The 20,977-nt window shown below is 32.0% G+C and overlaps 3 protein-coding genes across 4 annotated transcripts; 2 read left to right on the top strand and 1 right to left on the bottom strand.

The window, feature by feature from the left end:
* The first annotated feature begins 3,557 nt into the window (after positions 1–3,557).
* On the top strand, positions 3,558–9,028 carry LOC146922681 (uncharacterized). Of its 2 annotated transcripts, XM_085715484.1 has the most exons (5): positions 3,558–5,351; positions 6,078–6,240; positions 7,015–7,178; positions 7,616–7,871; positions 8,425–9,028. In XM_085715484.1, the coding sequence occupies exons 1-5, from the start codon at positions 3,871–3,873 to the stop codon at positions 8,527–8,529; spliced, it is 2,169 nt and encodes a 722-aa protein (XP_085571610.1). In that variant the 5' UTR covers positions 3,558–3,870; the 3' UTR covers positions 8,530–9,028. The 2 variants fall into 2 exon arrangements, with proteins under 2 accessions (XP_085571610.1, XP_085571611.1); XM_085715485.1 differs by lacking the exons at positions 6,078–6,240; positions 7,015–7,178 and having other exon boundaries at positions 3,660–5,351.
* On the top strand, positions 8,807–14,437 carry LOC146922682 (suppressor protein MPT5-like). The gene is made up of 5 exons (XM_085711594.1): positions 8,807–8,899; positions 9,002–9,069; positions 12,359–12,521; positions 13,135–13,298; positions 13,691–14,437. The coding sequence occupies exons 1-5, from the start codon at positions 8,807–8,809 to the stop codon at positions 13,776–13,778; spliced, it is 576 nt and encodes a 191-aa protein (XP_085567720.1). The 3' UTR covers positions 13,779–14,437.
* Positions 14,082–16,736, bottom strand: ANNAT1 (annexin 1). Its single transcript, XM_085715486.1, has 5 exons — positions 16,598–16,736; positions 15,967–16,112; positions 15,133–15,351; positions 14,711–14,923; positions 14,082–14,625 (listed from the first exon to the last, which is right to left on the bottom strand). The coding sequence occupies exons 1-5, from the start codon at positions 16,671–16,673 to the stop codon at positions 14,329–14,331; spliced, it is 951 nt and encodes a 316-aa protein (XP_085571612.1). The 5' UTR covers positions 16,674–16,736; the 3' UTR covers positions 14,082–14,328.
* Between the last annotated feature and the right edge of the window lie 4,241 nt (positions 16,737–20,977).

The raw sequence follows: 20,977 nt of genomic DNA on the forward strand, positions 1-20,977 counted from the left end.
CACTTGTAAAAATATTGAGAGTCTGTCGTTCAACATTACCAAATCTCTAGGTCTTCACTCCTTTATATAGAGGTGTGAAAGAGACGTTGTGAAATTGCCAGCACACCAAAGAGTCGTTGTTGAAGCTTGATCTTTCACCTTTGAACTTTTGCCTGATTTGGTTGTTGTCCTATGAAGAACTAATTTGAAATCCATTCCTTATCCAAAGGAACATCTATGCAGGCGAAGCCGTATTCTGGAGCTGTTTTCTTGTCTTGTAGCGTGGACACAAAACAGAGTAGTGGAGAAGGTGGTTGTACAGTTCGTACAATAGTACAATGTCAACGCTTTCTTCCAAATTGCAAGCACATGCCTTCAAACACCTTTGAAATGACCGTTGCAATGTTCCACTAATTTTCTGCTATGTTTTCGAATCCAATAGACAGCTTTTGCAATGTAGATTCTTCAATCTTTGAATCTTTTGCAAATTCAGTTGATCTTCAGCTTTTGGTGAAATGACTTCTGATGAGGCAGCTTCTGATGATGCAGCTTCTGCAGCTTCTGATGGTGCAGCTTCTTCAGCTTCTGATGATGCAGCTTCTGATAATGTGGCTTCTGGACCTCTTGTCTTCATGAGCACTATTCTTCAGGAGCACTATTTCTTCAGGAGCGCTTTTACTATCTTCAGGAGCAGCTTGACTTCAGGAGCGCTTTCCACTTTCAGGAGCGTATTGCCTTCAGAATCGTCTAAGCTTCATTTTCTTTTGCTCTTTATTTGCTCATTCAGAACCAATTAATGATGTAACTTTTTAACTGTGGTCCTGTACACTTGAACAAATATTAGCTAGTCCAATTTACAATTTTTAATACCTTGTTATCATCAAAACTCTTTGAGGTTCATTGTTAAACACATTTTGTTCCAACAGATTATTGGTCACAATGTCACTAACTGTCGGTAGTTTCAAGCAAAGAAAGAAACTAATAAGCTTGAGCAGGACAAAAAGGGCAAGGCTCCATAGCATCGTAAGATTGCAATTCCAATGTATGTTGCCAAGAATGACGGTGTTCACACATCTCAGATTCTGCCACCAACTGCTGAGAAAACTGCCACCGTACCACTAGCAACATCTCCCAAGGTTGCAGTTCCAACAATGGCTAACTAAGCAAAGAACATTGAGCACCCTGATTGTGAGAAGAAGGTTATAAAATGCAATACTTCTCTTCATTACCCAACGTGGCTGATGAAATTGTGCATGATAATGATAACGTTAAGGCAGGTTGAGAATCCATTTTATTTTGGAGTCTGTTCAAGATACTTCCATTATTGAAAAGACTCTTCGCACTCAAGAGGGTGAGGAGATGATTTGTGATACTGCACTTGTTGATGATAACATTTCTCTCGAACCTGATGACATCGTTCCTCGAACGTGGCCTATTGAAACAATACTTGCTGATCCTCCCCATCGCTCTGTGGCAATGCAAGTGGATATTACTTTGACTGAGATGACTTTGGCTGATGCAAGAGAGGAATAGGTACCATTCACTCCTTATTTGACTACGAAACAGAGGAATAAAAATAATCAAATTGATCCAAATGATGCCTTTAACACTCGCTTGTTTCATTTCTTTTACTTTTGATTATTATTTTTTTTTTTTGTAATTTCTCTTGGCATTTATTTAGGGTTATGATTTGGTCCTCCTCTTGTATATATTTTTTTTCTTTTTTTAATACTATATTTATGAGTGGGTAGCAGATTATATATATTTTTTGGAAGTTCTAAGTTGGCACGTCCAAGTTTCACCCTGATGATTAACCACACTATTAGGTCATCCAAAATAATAACAAAAATAAACAAAAACGCAAATCAAATAATTTCCTGAAAAAAAGTTATTGATGCAAATAATCTTAACATTAAATTAGAAAATAATTATTCATGCCAAAAAATATAAATTATTTAAAAATTGAAATGAAAAATTTAGTGTATAAGTGCCTGTTTGGTTCCGCGGTGGGAACGCTTAAACGCAGGTTTCAGAGCTTTTGCTGTGGTTTTTCAATTTTCAAGTGTGTTTGGCTGTCTCTTCCAAAAGCGATTCAGCCTTGCAAACGTGATTCTAGGAGAAGCCACAAATCCTAGCTTTTGCGGTGAGCCGCAAAATCAATTCTCGTTTACTGTATGCTGTCAAATAAATAACCCCCTTTCTTCCTTTATTACCCTTTTTATTACCTTTTAACATTCACGATCTTGTGCTCAAGAGAAGAAGAACACGACGCAAATATATGGATTTTAGGACATTCCATATTCACCCAGCATCCCTGGTTTTTTATTTTCCTGATTTTCTTTTACTCAGCCGCCATGCCTATCAGTTGCAGAACTGCAATCACCAGGTTGAGGAAGGAATTATTGGGCTGCAAAGCCCATTTACTTTCTTTTCTAAACAAACCCATTAACATAATATATATTTGAAATTAAATTCTCTAAATTTTAAAGTTTTTTTCTTCAATTTTTTGTTTGACATGTATATTTAAAGGTTTTAAAAATCTATAATTAAGGTATTATCTAAAAAAGTCCTATTATTTTTAATCTATAATTAAGGCTTAAAAAAATCTGTAATTATGTATTAATTAAGAAATTATATATAATTTTGTTTACAATGGATTAATTATTTTCAACATTCTTTGATGCTTATATTCTCTTAAAAATCACCCAATTGATAAAAAAATTGTTAAAAATAACTCTTATAAATTAATATCATTTTAAAATAAATTTTTGAAGCAATAAAAATCCATTTAAAATAAGTTGAAATAATTATATAATCAAAATGAGATATTTACTTTTAAATACAATTAAAAGGATAGTTTGGTCATTACATATTCAAAATCAATTTTTATTCAAACTATCCAAACACCATCAAGTCATAAGAATCACTTTTAGTAAAGTGTACCCAAACATAAATCAATTCACCTTCAACTCACTTTTAATCAAAATCAATTCTCTCAAAATCAATTCTATCAAAATCAATTCTACCCACCGCCGTACCAAACATACACTAAATAGTGTATAAATCAAAATAATTTATGTAGTTTTTGAAATATATTCGCCGATTTTGTTTTTAAAAACAGAAAATTAAATAAATTCTTTTAAAAAATTATTGGATGTATAATGAGTATTTATAGACGTGGTACTTTGAGAAATTTAGGATACATATAAAAAAAAAGTTTTTTTGGAGTAAAGTTTTTTTAAAAAGTTGTTATCGTATTATTAGTAGATATGCATAATAAACAACCTCTAAGAAAACCTCTCAAAAAATACATAATAAACAAACACAAAAAAAATTAATTTTTTTTGTAGATAAAACTTACAATTACTGATTCAAGTTAACTAAAATTAAATAAAAAAATATAAGAAATAAAGAAATACAAGAAGAGAGTGAAGTGTTAGTTTGTTGGGAATTCCTTCCTATCAATAAGGTTCAAATTTTGTTTTGACTGACCAAAGGATTTGTTACCCTATTCATGTGCAAATGTCTACAACAGCACACCTAGCAAAAGTGGTCGCGCGCAGCTCTGCTCCTGATTTTTAGGAACAAACCTGACGATTTCTCACTCTCTCTCTCACACCAATACCTCAACCCTTTTTTCTGTCTCAAATATTCACTTTCTTTTTTCATCTCTCTCTCTCTCTCTCACTCTCTCCAAATAAAAACAAAAACACTGATTCACTCATTATGGTTCTTTTGTTATAGCGCACACAAACACTACCGACCACTACTATACTACTGACACACACACACTTTCTAATGATTCTCTCTCTCTTGTTTGTTACCTTTTCATCTCTCAAATTCTGAATTAATCAAACCCTTTGAATTCATCAACAACAAAACACAGACAGAATGAATAACAGAAAAGATCATGAACTTGTTGGAAAAAGAACAAGGTTTATGATGAATAACATTAACAACAGCAACGGTTCTTCTCATTCTCATGATGTTACTACTGTTCCATCATCACTCATGTCTCATCTTCAGAATCAATCATTTTTTAACCCTCAGGCTCATTCAAATGGGTTTCCTTTTTGGAGCAGCGATGAGATTATCAATAACAATGATAATCATCATCATCAATTGTCTCTTGATCTTTCTGCTATGACCCTTTTGGATGAAGATCATCATCAACATCATCAACAACATTCTCAACCTAGCAACGTTGTTAACAACAACATGTCCAGAATCAGCGGTAATAATAATAATAATAACAATCTTGTTGAATCATTCACTAACATGCCTCGTTTTTGGGAATCTCATGCATACAACAACAACAATAACAATAACAACGTTGTTGTTGATGATGAAACAGTAACAGTAACACACCCACGTTACCAAAACATGGGTGGTGGTGGTGGTAGTCCAAAAGCCTCAACTTTTGGGGTTTCACAAAATCCACAAGGTTTAGTTTCTGAAAATATCAAGTGGGGTATGCAAAAAGGTCACACCTTTAGTGGAATATCTCAAATGGGTTCTTCTATTGATCTAGGAAACAATGTTCCTTATGGTCATGGAGTTTGTTATGGTAGAGGTAGAGGTAGAGTTGTTCCGGTTCAGCTGCAAAACCCGTCTTTTTCTTCGCCTTATAACCCTTATGAACAACATGTTGTGTATCCTTCACCAAGAGGATCTTCTTTTGGAATGGAAAATGATTTAGGATCATGGGATGTTACAACAAATCCTATCATGTACACTACTACTCCAAATGTAAACAATGTTCCTTCAACACCACTTTATTTTCCTTCTAATAGGGGACTTCAACAGCTTCCTCAATCTCTTTATCCTGCTAGACCTATTGAGGAACCAGTGGCTTTTAAATGTGATAATAGTTTTATCTTTCAAGAGAATGACATGAAAAATGAGTGCAATAATTCATTGTTGGCTGGTAGTGGTGTTGGTGTTGGTGGTGGTGGTAGAAAGTTTTCAGTTTCACACTCACAAGAGGGAGTGATTCCTCAAGTTTCTCATTTGCCTAGTAGAAGTGAAAATAGTAGTAGGAGTTTTGCATTTGATGATGATGATGTACAACAGAATTTGATGAACTTTGGTTCATGTTTGCCTGAGCTACAGAGTTATATGTTTCATATGGCAAAGGATCAGAATGGTGGTCGTTTTCTGCAGGGCATGGTTGAGAAAGGAACTGTTGAAGATATGGAAATGGTGTTTAATGGAGTTATTGATAATGTTGTGGAGCTTATGATGGACCCTTTTGGGAATTATCTTGTGCAGAAATTGCTGGAGTTTTGTAGGGATGATCAAAGGTTGCAGATTGTTCTCATGTTGACTAAAGTACCTGGTCAGCTAGTTAGAACCTCATTCAACACACATGGGTAATTTAATATATCAATATATATATTCTCCAATATAACACTGTTCCTTTTATCTATAGTAGAGCTGCATAATTGATTTTGCACATGCCATTTAGTGAATTTTTATTCTAAGTTGAAATTAGAACTGTAGTAGTTAAAAGCTTAAAATTTATTTTAGATATGTTAAATTGATTTTGTTAATTTCCTCCTGATAAAAAAAATTGATTTTGTTATGTTTAGATGATATTGAGTGGAATTTATTTTCTCTAAAATTGATTCTAAACAAACTATAAAAAAAATTCTAATACAATTGATTTTTTAATTTATTTGTTTAATCCATTTTTACATGAATGTAACAAAAGACAACAACTTTACATTCAACTCACTTTTATCCAGAATTCCCTTTAGCATAATTGATTTTGCCTTCATAATTACTTATAACTTAAAGTTAGAATCTGAAATTTTTACCTTTACAATTGTTTCTTAACCTCTTTGTTTATTGTTGAATCAACTTTTACCAAAACATAACTTACTTTATATTTAACTCATTTTTAGTCCTACTCAATTTTGTAAAACAAATTTTGTCCCTGCATGACCAAACATACTAATATCATTATTTTGTTCTGTTTTTGGAGATTTTGGTACAAATTTTGTCCCTCATGACCAAACATACCAATATCATTATTTTGTTCTGTTTTTGGAGATTTTGGTGCATACAATTAAATAATGGCATTGTAAATGTTTCAGCACAAGAAGTGTTCAAAAGCTGATTTCTACCCTCAAATCAAGGAGGCAAATTGCATTGGTGAGGTCTGCAATTCTACCTGGTTTTCTTGATCTTGTTAAGGATCTGAATGGAAATCATGTCATACAACGTTGCTTGTCATGCTGGAGTGTTCAAGATAATGAGGTATAATTGATTTTCCTTTAACTTTAAGCTAGAATTTGAAGATTTTGCATCCTACAATTGATTTTCATCCTTGAATTTACTGTTCAACTCACAAATTTATTTCAACAAAGTTTTAGTCAATCAATTTTATACAATAATTCATTCAAAATTAGTTTTTTGTCATGCAGAACCAAACACACTGATTCATATTCTGTAGTACAACAAATTAGATATCATCATAGTTATTCCAATTTTCATTTAAAATTTCAATCTTCTATACTCTCCAATCTGATCAAATACTGTTTCTGAGATTTTGCATATTTATAAGCCTATGTGTTGTGCTACTCTCTCTGAGAACATATTGGTGAAGCCATTCTCTTAAAGGAAAATATTTAATTCTTTACTAACTCCTCTCCCCCTAACAAAATAATAACTATTAATATTTGTCTATAGAAAGATATTTAACTCTTTAAGACATAAGAACCAATTTTTTTTGATTGTATTGACCATTGAAACAAGCCTAAAATTGAAGTTACAAGTGACCATTTTAATTTTATCATACAATTGTCACAATTTTTTAAGTATCTATTTGTCAGTGGCTACTAAGATAGCTCTGTTTATTTATTAACCAATACTATGTGATGGAAAAAATTTACATACAGCAAAGTGACTAGAGTTGCTTTGTTATATTTATTAACTTATGATTTATCCTCAATTTTACTCTTGACCTGTGGATTTGATAGAAAATAATTGAAAAGTTTTCTGAATTTTGTTTTCTTCTATCATAAATGGCAGTTTATTTTTGATGCTGCCACAAAGTTCTTGACTGATGTTGCTACTCATCAACATGGCTGCTGTGTACTTCAACGCTGCATTGATTTCTCAAAGGGAAAGAGTCTAGAAAAGCTGGTCAAAGAAATTTGCAAACATGGCTTTTCCCTAGCTCAAGATCCATATGGGTAATTATAATTTCTTACCTACATCTCTGTGTGAGTTTGTGTCTATAAAACAAACTAGTCTTAATATATTAAAGTCTATTTGGATAAGCACTTTCATTCAGCTCTTATACTGAAAGTGCTTACGTATAAGTTATTTGTATAACAATTAAACTATAAGATGATTACATAAGCTATCTTGGAGAGCTTGTAAAAATAAGTTGAGATGAGCTTATGGACATGACATATGCTATTTTCATAAGCTCTCTTAAACAGGTTCATCGGTATGTATGTTAGTATGTGATCTCACCAGTATGTATGTTAGTATGTGATTTCAGTTAAACTAATCCAACAGACCCTAATAGTGATTTATATCTCATATTGAAACTTATGTCTTTTCATTGCTCTAAATTTTGCATGCTAGACATCAAGATAACACATTCTCAATCATTGTTTTGCAGAAACTATGTTATTCAGTACATTATAGAGTTGCAGATTCCAAGTGCCATGGCCAAACTTACTCCACAATTCAAAGGGAACTATGTAATCCTCTCCACACAAAAATTTAGCAGCCATGTGGTCGAAAAGTGCCTCATATATATTGCAGACACTAGAGCAAGGATTGTCCAAGAATTGCTTTCTGTTCCTCACTTCGAGCGTCTGCTGCAAGACCCTTATGCCAACTATGTCGTTCAGAAAGCGCTCGAATATACCAAGGTATAAACTTTACACGATTGCACACGCACACACAAAAACGTTAGTGATTCACTGTTTTTGACATACTTTATAACGAGTTGAGATACTCTCCGGATTCAATAGAATAGAGGTAGACACATACTTTAAATGATTAATAAAACTTAAGAGAGTCTCAACCCCTCTTCAACACACTCTAACCCCTCTTCAATAGAAGAGAGGTATGTGTTTATTGTTTGTAAACACATACCTCATGCATACATAAATACGCGCGCCCGCACACATATACACACTTTTTTATTGTATATTATTTATGGGAGAAAGGAGATTCTAAGTTGTTTTTAGAGATTCAAATTTTGTCCTCTTAAGTTATAAAGTTAGACAATCACCACTGCACTAGCGTCGATGTAGTATACATATGCACACACGCAAACAATTATGATCAAGATTGTTTCATTTAAATAAAATGCTAATACCATTTATTCTGATTTTCATACTTATGACACAATGCTTATTTGTTATTAGTCATTTCTAAAAAGTGATGCCTCTTTTTCTTGTCTCTTTTGTGTTGATTCAGGGCTCTCTTCATGCATCTTTGGTTGAAGCAGTTAGAGCACACAAAATCTTGCGTACAAGCCCATATTGCAAGAGGATTTTCTCAAAAACCCTACCTAAAAAGTGATGCCTAATAAGTACTCACAAGACACTATTTGTTGTTGTTCCTTATCACCATTCTCCTAATTACATCCATTTTGTTTTCTATGTGTATCTTAGCTACTAAGTCTAGCATTAAAAAAAACCTATAAGCCTACTACTAGTATATGTTGTTGTGTAATGTGTGTTCAGAATCTGAGCTTCATCTGTTGGAAACAAGTTTGCAACTTTTTGCTTTGAAAACAAGTTTGCAACTTGCCTCTCATTTTCCTGGTGGAGCCAGAATCTGAAAGTATAAGAAGACTATGTTTAGTTTTCTTGGTGCTTATTATGTTGTTGGTGCATTTTGTATTATTCAGTTACCTTATGGATGTGTTGTGTGTGATACATCCATGATGGTATTGTTATGAAACTTTGTAGATTGTGTACATTTTCTTGGATGTTCTCTTTGAAGAAACATTTTGTTCCAAGATTGGGATAATGTACTTTTTGAACTCTAGATAATAAAATTAGGAGATTTCATGACATTTTCGCAGTATGATGATGATTTCCCATATCCATGTGACTGGTTTGTGTCTTTATTTTTAGTTTTGAATAAAGAGGAAACATGGCATCTCTAAATAGCATCACCAAGATATTGAGAATAGTCCAAGATATAATGTACTAACTAGGGCGTGGATTTTTACATTCCTTTGTCTTCTAAAAGACAATTTAAGGTATACCCCACCACTAATCAAATACCCTTACAATTTTTATCTTTTTAAAAAACTAAATTTATCTTTTTTATAATAAAAAAGTTTAGATGAGTTGAATTTTGAAGGATCACCATAGCCAAAGTAGTCCTTAAGGTTTAAAATGTGCCGGCAAATAGTGGTAGAGTTGAACACGTACCATAATGATACTCAACTTATTACCGACTAAAATGACAACTATTGATTCTAGCGTACCTCTTGCACATAGACCATAATATATTTTTTGGTACACTATTTACCATAAATACCCATTTATAAATGATTAATAGTTTAAATTTTGAATCAAAGTTATAATTTTACGTACAATATTCATTTTAAAATATTTTTTTAACAAAATTATAATTTAGAAATTTAAAATTAGAATGGATTGTATCATTTTTTTTTTAGAATTTATCTAAAGCGATCAAAATTAATCCGCATAAAAAATTTGACGGATCCGTGGTTGAGTGATATTCCTTTCAATGTTAGATTTGGTAGGTTATTTGAGTTAACTGACAATCCTTTGATGTCAGTAGCTGATATGGTAGGTTATTTGAGTTAACTGACACCCTAGGTTGGGGTGCGAGGGAGAGACATGGAAGTGGCGGCATATATTGTTTGCGTGGGAGAATGGTGTGTTAGGGGAGTGTTGTGCTTTGCTTCTTGATGTTGTTTTCCACGTTGATGTGCTGGGTACATGGAAATGGCGTTTAGATCCTTCTAAATGTTATACTATGCACGACATCTATCATTTGTTGACTACGGTGGATTATTCTGTTCACTCAGCATTATCAAATTTAATGTGACATAAACAAGTTCCTTTGAAAGTTACACAAATTTTCTTGGCGTCTTCTTCACAACCAAATTTCAACCAAAGACCATACTTCAACCAAATTCTCAAATATGTGCAGCTGGATGTGGAGTGGTTGAGTTCGTGGATCAGCTCTTTTTGGATTGTCTATTTTTTTTGGTTGGGGTTGGCAGCTAATTAGGCATTGGCTTATTATTTACGCAACTTATTCGCACATAATGCCAGATTATTTTATTCAATTTGAGTAGATGAGTGGTAACTCAAAATCTCTTTGATCTGCTTTATATTTAATTTGGTTTGCTTGTGTTTGAGTGATATGAAAAGAAAGAAACCATAAGATTTTTAATAATAAGGAGGAATCGTTACAACATATTTTGGATAGAATCAAGCTACTATCTTTTTTGTGGTTGAAGGCAAATAACGTGACTATGCATTTGATTTCCATAACCGGTGGCTTAATCATTTAGTTTGTTTGGATTTTGGTATGTAATTTTCTCCTCCTCATTGTTGGGGTTGGTGTATTGTAATTATTATGAACTTGTTGTGTTCTGATTTTGCATTCCTTGTAGTTTTGAGAATGCTTATTTCGTATTAATATATCCTATTTTGGTTTGTTTAAATTATTTTTTAACCGAAATATGAAATAATACAAAAATTAATGATATAAAATAATAAATGTAATGCTTGTGATTTTTTCATCAATAATTTCAATGTTTGAGATTTTTTTTTTAGATTTGTTCTATAGGTGATGCATACTAAATTTTAGTTCACCATTTGTCATGTCATACTTATTCTAATGTAAGTTTTTTTATGGTTTTTTAAAGGTAATGTAAGTTTTTTATAACTGTCATCATATATAAGAAATTTGGGCATAATACACCATGTACTAAAGTTGCATTGAGAGGTTTATGTTAACAACTAAGATATTATTAATATCACAGCAAGAGAATAATGTATGAGTTGTTAAACGAAAATAATAGAATTCTATTAGTGCATATGTCCACAAGTCTTAATTCGACCAATAAAAATGTCGAAGCAGTTAGGTCAGATGCTGCGATTAGGGTTTAAAGCTCGACTCCTTCACTCCGTGGATTTTTAATGTGTATTGGCATTTCGTCTTTTTTTTTTTTTTTGTGGTGGCCGGGGTTTGAACTTTGGACATTGCATATTTTATGCATTGTTCATACAAACTGAGTTAAGCTCACGAGGACATACAAATTGAGCTAAGCTCACGAGGACGTATTGGCATTTTGTCCGTTAAACATAAAACCCACTCGTGTGTGGGAAAAAGTGCATATTTCTAAATTCAAATTCCAGTGGCGTTTGGCAACAGATTTTACTAAAAAGGAGGTAACAAAACGGAGATATTTTGTGCGAGTCCTATATTGCTTAATTGTGATTCATAATAGTGTTTAAAATTGACATGTAAAATTTATTCAAAAAAAAAAAAATTGACATGTAAAATTAACATTTAAATTTTTGATACTCAGTGGAATTGCTTTTGTTTCTAGAATACCAAACCAAAGCAAATATGTATAGCTTGCAAGTTGAATCAAAATATAAATCAAGCTTGTTACCTTTACAACACCAACCAAATAATTTAAAAAATAATAATAAAATAATAATTTATAGAGAAGTGGATTCTAATTTGAAGCCGTAACCTTAAGTTTTTGTCCCTATAAATGAGTTCTATCCTCAAAAGTGATTTTAGACATGTGAAATTAATATTGACATGTCTTGGGTGTTATTGATTAGCTCTAAATTTGATTTTAACTTCAAAGTTAGAATTTGTAGTTTTTTTTTTCTTCTCTCCAAACAAGTTTTTTACCTTTGAAGTTTTTGTTCAACTTACTGTTACATTAGTGTATCTAAATATAAATAATTTCGTGTTTAACTCACTTTAATCAAAAATCAATTTTAATTAAAAATAAATAAATCAATTTTGATCACGGTAGAATCAAGTTTACATTGTTCAAACTGTTTTTACATGAATATGTTGAAACATGATCTCTTTACATTCAATTTACTTTTATCCATAAACAATTTTAGTATAATTGATTTAGTCTCAAAAAAATTATTTAAATTTATAACTTGTAGCTAGAATTTTGAGTTTTTACTTCTACAAAGGATTTTTATTTTTAAATCTATTGTTCAAGCTACTTTTACATGAATGTCTTCAAAATTAAACCGCTTAACACTCAACTAATTTTTAGCCCGAATCAATTTTACAAGTCAAATACACAAATAATATTATTATTTTATGATGTTTTTGGAGGTTTAGATGCACTTAATTAATGTTATTGCAAATGTTTCAGCACAAGAGTGGTTCAGAAGCTGATTTCTACCATCAAATCAAGCAGGCAAATTGCATTGTTGAGGTCTGAAATTCTAGCTGGTTTTCTTGATCTAGTTAAGGATCCGAATGGAAATCATGTCATACAACATTGTTTGTCATGCTGTAGTGTTCAAGATAATGAGGTATACTATTTCTTTTCTATTTTGCATCTTTTGTTTGACTTGTATTACTTTTAATGTGGTTGATGATTCTTTTACATTTAATAATTAAAGAATTATAATTTATCTATATGAAAATATAATGTATACGTGGCCTTTAGTTATTGCTAGCACAATAGTCTCTGTATCCAAAAATTGCATTCTACTTCCAAGATATATGGGTGTAGTTCAAAAAATTGATACCATTAGAGTTCTTCCAATTTTCATTCTTAATTTCATTCTTTTATACTCCTACAATATGATCAATACTGTTTCTTGGATTTGCATATTTAACTAACATTTGCCTATAAAAAAATGTTTAATTGTTTATGACATTGTGACCAATGTAAATATTTAGCTTGAGAAAGTATTTATTATTGACCATTGAAACAGGCTTGAATATTTTAGTTACAGGTGACCCTTTTCAAATTTTCATACTAAGATAGCTCAATTTTACTTGTTATTTAATTTGATGGAAAAGTTTTCAAAAAATGTGATGGAAAATATTTACATAATGCTAAGTGACTAAAATTGCATTGTTTTATTTTATTTATTAACTGCTGATTTATAATCAATTTTCCTCCATGATATATGGCAGTTTATATTTGATGCTGCAACAAAGTTCTGTGTTGATATTGCTACTCATAGACATGGATGCTGTGTGCTTCAACACTGCATTAAATTCTCCATGGAAAACAGTCAAGAAAAGCTGGTTAAAGAAATTTGCAAACATGGCTTTCACCTAGCTCAACATAAATACGGGTAATGAGCTATAATTTCTTACCTACATGTCTGTGTGTATGTGTCTTCATAAAAAAAAACTAGTCTTAATATAATAAGGTCTGTTTGAATAACCATCATATTCATATAATATAAGCGCTTATATAGAAGCTATTAATTTTTTATAACAGACCCTAAGTTGAAAAAAAACTAAAGGACATGTCATAGACTATTTTCATAAGTGCTCTCAAACAATTTCAGAAGTACTTATGTCAGTAGATAATCTCAATTGAACTAATCCAAACAGACCCTAATATTGATACATGTTTGTTGCTTTGTTCTTATTGGTAGGTTCATGTTAATTATTGTTTATTCTTTATTACTGTAAATTTCTGTGCTAGCACACCAATATGACACATTCAATTGTTTTTCAGAAATTATGTTGTTCAGTACATTATACAGATGCAGAATCCAAGTGCCATAGCCGAACTTACTGGCAGCTCGAAGGGAACTATGCGCTAACTCTCCGCGCAAAAACATAGTAGCCATGTGGTTGAAAAGTGCCTCGAAGTTATTGTAGAGACTAGAGCAAAGGATTGTCCAAGAACTGCTTTCTGTTCCTCACTTTGAGCAACTACTGCAAGACCGATATGCTTACTATGTCGTTCAATGTGCTCTCAAAGTTACCGAGGTATAAACTTTACACAATCGCGCGTGCACGCATATACACTAGTAATTCACTCTTTTTGATATACTCTTTAGCTGGTTGAGATCAGCATCAGATAAATTCAATAAGAGAGAGATAAAGACATGCTAGAACTATAATTAACACGCAAACATAACATTTATTGTCTATATATTTAACTTAAAAAGTAGCCATAGGTTCACTATCGTGATTTACAAAAGCTAATCACGATTACATTATTACAGTACTAATTCAAATTATGCTTGGATCAATTCCAGATGCTTCCAAAATCATAACATAAAGACAACCATGCTGAAAATACAACTTGCATAAGTACATAGTATAGTACCTCAATCAAAAGGGAAAACACTCACACAAACAGATATCTCAAGCATCATCATGTCCTAAAATTGCCAAAAGCATTTTCTCGTAGTCACCAGTGGTGTCCTTAACAATGGCACGGTCAAGAGGGATGCTGTTCCTCCTTTGATACTCCTCAGCTATAATTTTCAAATCAATCTCAGCTCTTGTTGCCACCACCCTTGTAAGAGCTCCTTCATCAGTTCCTCGCTTGTTGATAGCCTCGCGAATTATCTTCGCAAAGTACCTCTCGGGAAAAACCAAGCACTTGACAGTCGATCTTAGTAAAGACAGGTACTCATCTTTTGGATCTTCTTTCAGATCCTACAACATTGGCTCAAAAAATTAAAACGGTTACTCTAATCAGTTTCAATATAACAAGAAAAGTGAGAACTACTAGTCTACTAACCTTGTTTATATCTTTTCCGAATGCATCCTTGTAGTGATTCAAAGTAGCATTAATTTGTGCTTTGCTCCTTGTTGCTAAAATCCTGATGAAATCGTCGTCGTTATAAGCCTTCTTTGAAATCTTCTCGTGCAGTATTTTTGCCTCGGCTTTTGCTATAGTCAAGTTGACTTCATCTCCCTCATAGCGGTAAGAACTGACCAGAGGTAATAGGAGCTAGACAACCAAAAATAAACTAATTTTTAATTTTTGAGTGACAAAAACGTAAATCAAACAAAAAATTTAGTTCAAGTTCTTAAAAGCATGATCCTGCATTTAGTCTAAATACAAAATAAGCCAAGATCAGATATACGAAATAGTTTTCATCAAATGTTCGTTTCAGCTTATAACTAACAAGTTTATGCACAGGAATCAGTCAGTAGTACCTTACGGAAGTCTCCGGTTGTGTGGTAAGCAACATCTTCTTCAAGAGACTTCTTATGAAGAGCATGATAAGCCTTCTTTGCAAAAAACAGTTGATCAGAAGATCTAGTGCAAGCTAGTTCCACCAGAACCTGATTGCTCGATGTCCATCTTTTAGTTGCTTCGTTTGCCAAAAATGCATCGCGTTCAGCGGATTCAAGTGTCCAAAGATGAACCAGCCTCTGATGAATAGAAAATTCAAAGTGCATATCAATTTCACACAGCCAAAAAATGATACACATATTATTCTTGTTACAGTATAGTTTTATTATATGTTGTCAATACCAAACAGTTGCGCATCACGCTCCCCTCTTAATCAACATAACATCTTTTTGGCCCTAAAGTCAGGTTTTAATCAGAATCGGGTTTTTAAGTTTCAATTACCAAAACTCGAGCTGAAATTACAATTACAATGAAATTGTCACAAAGCACTTAAATGCGCTCATCTAAGTATATACAGGTACATCCTGGAGTCTACCACTGAGTGAGATTCTATAATTCGAAGCCTGTTTAGATTTGTTCATTTGAACATTCATAATTACTTATGAAACTGTTTGAGAGAGCTGATAGAAACAACTTATCTCATAGTCCATAAGCTGTTTTCAGCTTATTTCCATAAGCTCTCCAGAATAACTTAAGAAACCATCTTATAGCTTATATGAAAACAGTTTTAACTTATTTTATTTTTTAAATTAGAAACAGCGTGTTTAATTAAGTTGTTTATCCAAAAAGGATCCAAGTCTAAAAGCAATCCATATAAATCTAAATCCAAATTAAGGGCTTGGCCCTTAACTGACCTCAAAATCACTGGTAAGCTCTTTGTTCAAGGCCTTTATGAGATCTTCTTCATAAGTCTTAGCGTAAGCTTCTCGAATAACCTTCCTTTGAACCTCATTCCGATGACCCAAGATCGATATAATCAATCCTTCATTCGTTCCCCAACCTACAACACAATCATATATCAAATCACATGAAACCAGAAACATGTTAAACTCTGAAATGACACATAATAACAGCTGATCCACAAGCCTAAATACAAAAAACACAGTACATCAACAAAATGATTTTCAAAATAACAAGATCATAAATCATAATTGTATAAATTAAACTACACACATATTCATAGATCAGTTTTGACATGGTAAATACGAAATCATATTCCCTGTAGTAACTGCGTGACGCACGCAGTTACTGATCTCGAGGCTATCGGATCAAAATCAATGATTGAGATTAATTAAATCTGATTTTACGTGCAATCTGAATCGTCTGATCTCTGATCTAAATCAACATAATATGCAGTAATATGTTGAGATCGAACCATCAATCAAATAACTTACAAAGCAAGTAAAACAAAAATATGATTACGGTACCACGTAAATATGATTAATAATACTAAGTTATATTACAAAGATCATCTAATTAAATTACCTGAAAAGGCTTTGCGGAGCTGTTCAACGTCATCGGAGACAGGGGGAAGAGGATGAGGGACGCTCAATGTCGACATTGTGAATTATTATTGTCTCACTCACTTTCAGTTTCAGACACTCTTTGCTCTGTTTTATGATGTGAAAAACGATAATGGGACAGCACAACATCCTATAATAGTGCATGAAAAGTCAAATTTAGGGGTCCCATTCCACGTATGTAATATTTAGGTGTCCCATTCCATATATGCTCGTTTTGAGGAGTCGCCACGTCACATGTTATCCTGATTTCTCGGCTAATTAAATAGTAAAGGGGAAAAAAGATAGAAAATATTCTTGATCCCATGAAGTTTTGTATAATAATGATGATGTTTTTGTACGTAAAGTTAATTTAAAAACTACTCAATCCGTTTCAAAATGAGTGTCGTTTTAGGTGTTTACATACATATTAAGAAATGCAATGATTAAAAGAAAGATAATGGTTGTTTTACCAAATTATCCTTATTAACTATTGGTTAGTTTTAAAATTAATACACTTTGGAAGTAGTGTGCAGAGTATTAATTGGAGGGTACAATTGAAAAGAAAAAGTTATTATTGCATTGGAAACTGAAAGTGACATTCATTTTGAAACAATTTTTTTTGGCTAAAGCGACACTCATTTTGAAACGGAGGGAGTAGTTTTTATTTTTTTATGTTAATTCTTTGGTTTCGAGATGTAAAATATTTGAAGGTTATGTAAACTCTTTAAATTGTGTGTATAATAAGTTCACACACCTTGTATATATAATGGTTTTACGATAAGTGTATTGCATGCTTAATTAATTAAGAGTAGTGATATTATGACAACCATTTTAGTACAATCTTTGAGACAATTTTGTTGTTCTCTCTTCTCATTAGTCAAAATCAATAGAGAGAAAAAAGAAGATAGAGAATAAAAACATGATGTGAGTATGAGAGAGAAAGTTATACAAAAGTTGTACCAAAATGGTTTTACATATATCATTTCTCATTAATTAATAAGCACTAGTTTAGGAAGTTGAATATGAAGGTGAGAAAAACACAAGAAGAGAATGTTGAATTGTGTTGACTTTTTCCTCAAAACTTTTCTAGTGTTTCCGAACTAGTTAGAGTCTGATGGATTTAAAGTCTGACACAGAGTTTGTATACATTGGAAATATCAAACATAATATATATATATATATATATATATATATATATATATATATATAGAGAGAGAGAGAGAGAGAGAGAGAGAGAGAGAGAGAGAGAGAGAGATTTATGAGGTATTCTTACATGAGCACAAACATAAATATATAGTGTTTGGTCACACACACATCACAACTCTTTTCCTCAAACTACTAAATCACTTTATTATCAATTTATTTTTTATTATTAGAAAAAATATTTTAATGTGTGTGTGCCCAAACACTATTTATTTATGTTTGTGTCCATAGTAGAATTTTCCGATATTTATATTGGTTTCTCCCCCAAAACAGGAGTCAAGTCTCATTGCACTTCCAAGGGATTTTACTATAATCTCACTAGATTACAACTGCTCAATGACTCTTCCAAGAGACTTCCAAACGCTCAAGCACACTTGCAAGAGATTTCAAATGTTCAATCACAACTGAATGAGACTTCCACTACTTAAACAGTCATGCAAGAGACTTATAAGTGTTTATAAATAAACAAGATATGCTCTTACATTTGCATACAATCAAAGGTGTAAACTGAACAAATCAGAACACACTTTAAAGACTTAGAATTTCTAAGATACAAACTTTGATAAGAAATTCTTAAGTGTTTTTGCGCTATTTGATTTTAGCAGAGTAATGGTGTAGTAAAAATAGCAGAGTCTTGTTATTGTTTTTTAAGTCTTCAGCTCCTTATATAGCCAAGGATTTGAGAAACCTTGGAGAACCAATGCCAGCACATTTAGAGTCGTTGAGAAACTTCAAATCAAGAACGTTGACCTTTTGCCTGATATGGGTAGTTCCGTTGGTTAGACATTTGAAATTCCTTTGTAGAATCATGAATTACCCGTTCATTCTTTTTGTCCTTGAAATTCTTTGTTTATTTCTACATGTGGTCAGAAGAAGACAAACTGTACTACCAGACTTTGATAGAAGCAGCTACAGAAGAGGACAAATCTGACGTGGAGTTTGGCTCAAGATCTTATGAGTCTAGAGGTCTTCCAAGTCTGATGGAGATCTTCCAAGTCTGATGAGGTCTTTTAATTCTGATGATTCTTCAGAGTCTGATGAGAGTCTTCAGATTCTGAGTAGCACCTTTTCTTTAAAAAAAATTTGTTTATGTTATATTTGCTATATTATTGGTCTCATTGAAAAAGATAAGTAAAGTTTTTTACAATATGATATTGTAAAATATTTATACCTATAATTTTAATCAGAATTTCATACAAACTAATGTTCGTAATTTATACGCATTAGCGTAATAAAAAGATCAGACAAACGGACACGAACTGCCCATCTAAACTTTAGTAATTATGATTATAAAAGCAATGAAAAAGATAATCTTTTCCTAATTAATTTTATTCTTATACTTTTTTTTTGGGTGGTTCTTCTGACATACTTTTATTGATTAATTTGATCATGTGGATTTCTTTTAATTAATTTAGTCAAAATATTCCTAATGGTTACAATCCTCTATTATAACAAAAGTCTTTTCTATAGTCTTTTAAGTTTTGCTCAATTGATAGCAATATTGTGTTGTAATATGAAGGGTTGATGTTCGAACATCACACACCTAACTTATTTATCTTTAAAATATGAATTTTTATCCACCATACATATTGACCAAAAGAAAAAAGTATTTTCTATATTTATGGACTAAAATGACTTTTTTAATATTGTGAATAACTCATCATTGTTATTTCATTAAAAATAATTGATTTTAATTATAATTAATATTAAAACTACACATAATTTTATAAGAAACACTTACACATAATTGATATGTAATTTTCTAATGAATGTCCTTGAGACATTGGTTAAGGTGTTAAAATTAGCAAGTTTGCATCAAAAGTGGTGTGATTATTGCTAAGGCAAATGTAAAAACTTATATTTTCAAGACCAAGTTTCTATTAATAGATTCCTTAACCAATGCTCTTAGGGCACTAGTTAACAAAACCCTTAATGTTGATTGAAGAAAAAGATACAAAATAAATAGGGGTATGTTGTTAAAAAATTAATTAATGCACTTGGATTCGGAAATACTAAAGGAGTCTTATAAAAAGAGACAAAAAAAATTCTCAAAAAGATCTTATATTTAGAGATGGAGGTAGTATATGATTTCTTTTTGACAATGATATAATTGGTCGTGATACTCCCTCCGATCCTTGTTATATAAAAAAAAAACATTAAAACCAATACAATGAGTAAATAGGCAATTATCCCCCTGAAATTGTAAGTTTCGTCAATTACCCCCCACTGAAATAAACAAAACTTCAAATACCCCCCTCCCCCCCCCCCCCCCCCCCCCCCCGAAATTGCACAATGTTAATTAATTTACCTCCTCCGTCAAATTTTTCTGTTAGTGAACATGACGTTTTGCAAATACCCCCCCTGAAGTTTTGCACTTATATGCAAAATGCCCCCCGGACTTGAAAATTTATATTTTTTTAATGTGTAATGAGAACTATTGCTGTTCTTTTTTATTATTTATTTGGGGGAAAATAGGATAGAAAGGTAACATAGTGATTTTCTTGATGATTGATTTATTAAATTTAATCTGGAGAAGTGAATGAATGATACCATCTTAAAAATAGGAACTAATTTGAGGTTTGGTCTTTTCTTTTTCACATTGCATGTCATATTAGAGGAAAATGCACAGACCTTAAATCTTAGACTATGTGAACTATTTGGGAAATGAAAAGCCTTTATATTATTCTATGAAGTGTGAGTTATGCTCCAAGGTTCTTGGCTTGTTTTAGTATCAAAATGAAAAAAGGCTTTGTGTCATGTTTTATACAAGAAAATTAGTTCACATCAAATTATGTACTAATCTTATTCTTGTCTTGTGAAGGTGGTGCACACTCCTTAATTGTGATTTTGTTTCTCCTTATTGCTACTCATGCTAAGCCTAAGCCTGGTAAACTCAAAGTGATGAGTGTGAATTCTCTCAGGACCGTTGTAAAAATAACCATTATTGTCACATTAAAAAATACACATTTTTCCCTTCCCCAATTTTTTTTATTTAAAAAAACTATGGGAAAAGCAAACGGTACAAGCCTATTTTGATGTATATATGCATGTAGTTTTCCCAAACTCCAAAATTAATAGTTAGTTTTAAGAAAAAAAAATAATATAAATTTTTAAGTCCGGGGGGCATTTTGCACATAAGTACAAAACTTTAGGGGGATAT

Source organism: Medicago sativa, chromosome 5 (assembly GCF_051527215.1).
Source record: "Medicago sativa cultivar Bolivia chromosome 5, Bolivia_mono, whole genome shotgun sequence".
In the NCBI taxonomy this organism is placed as follows: Eukaryota; Viridiplantae; Streptophyta; class Magnoliopsida; order Fabales; family Fabaceae; genus Medicago; species Medicago sativa.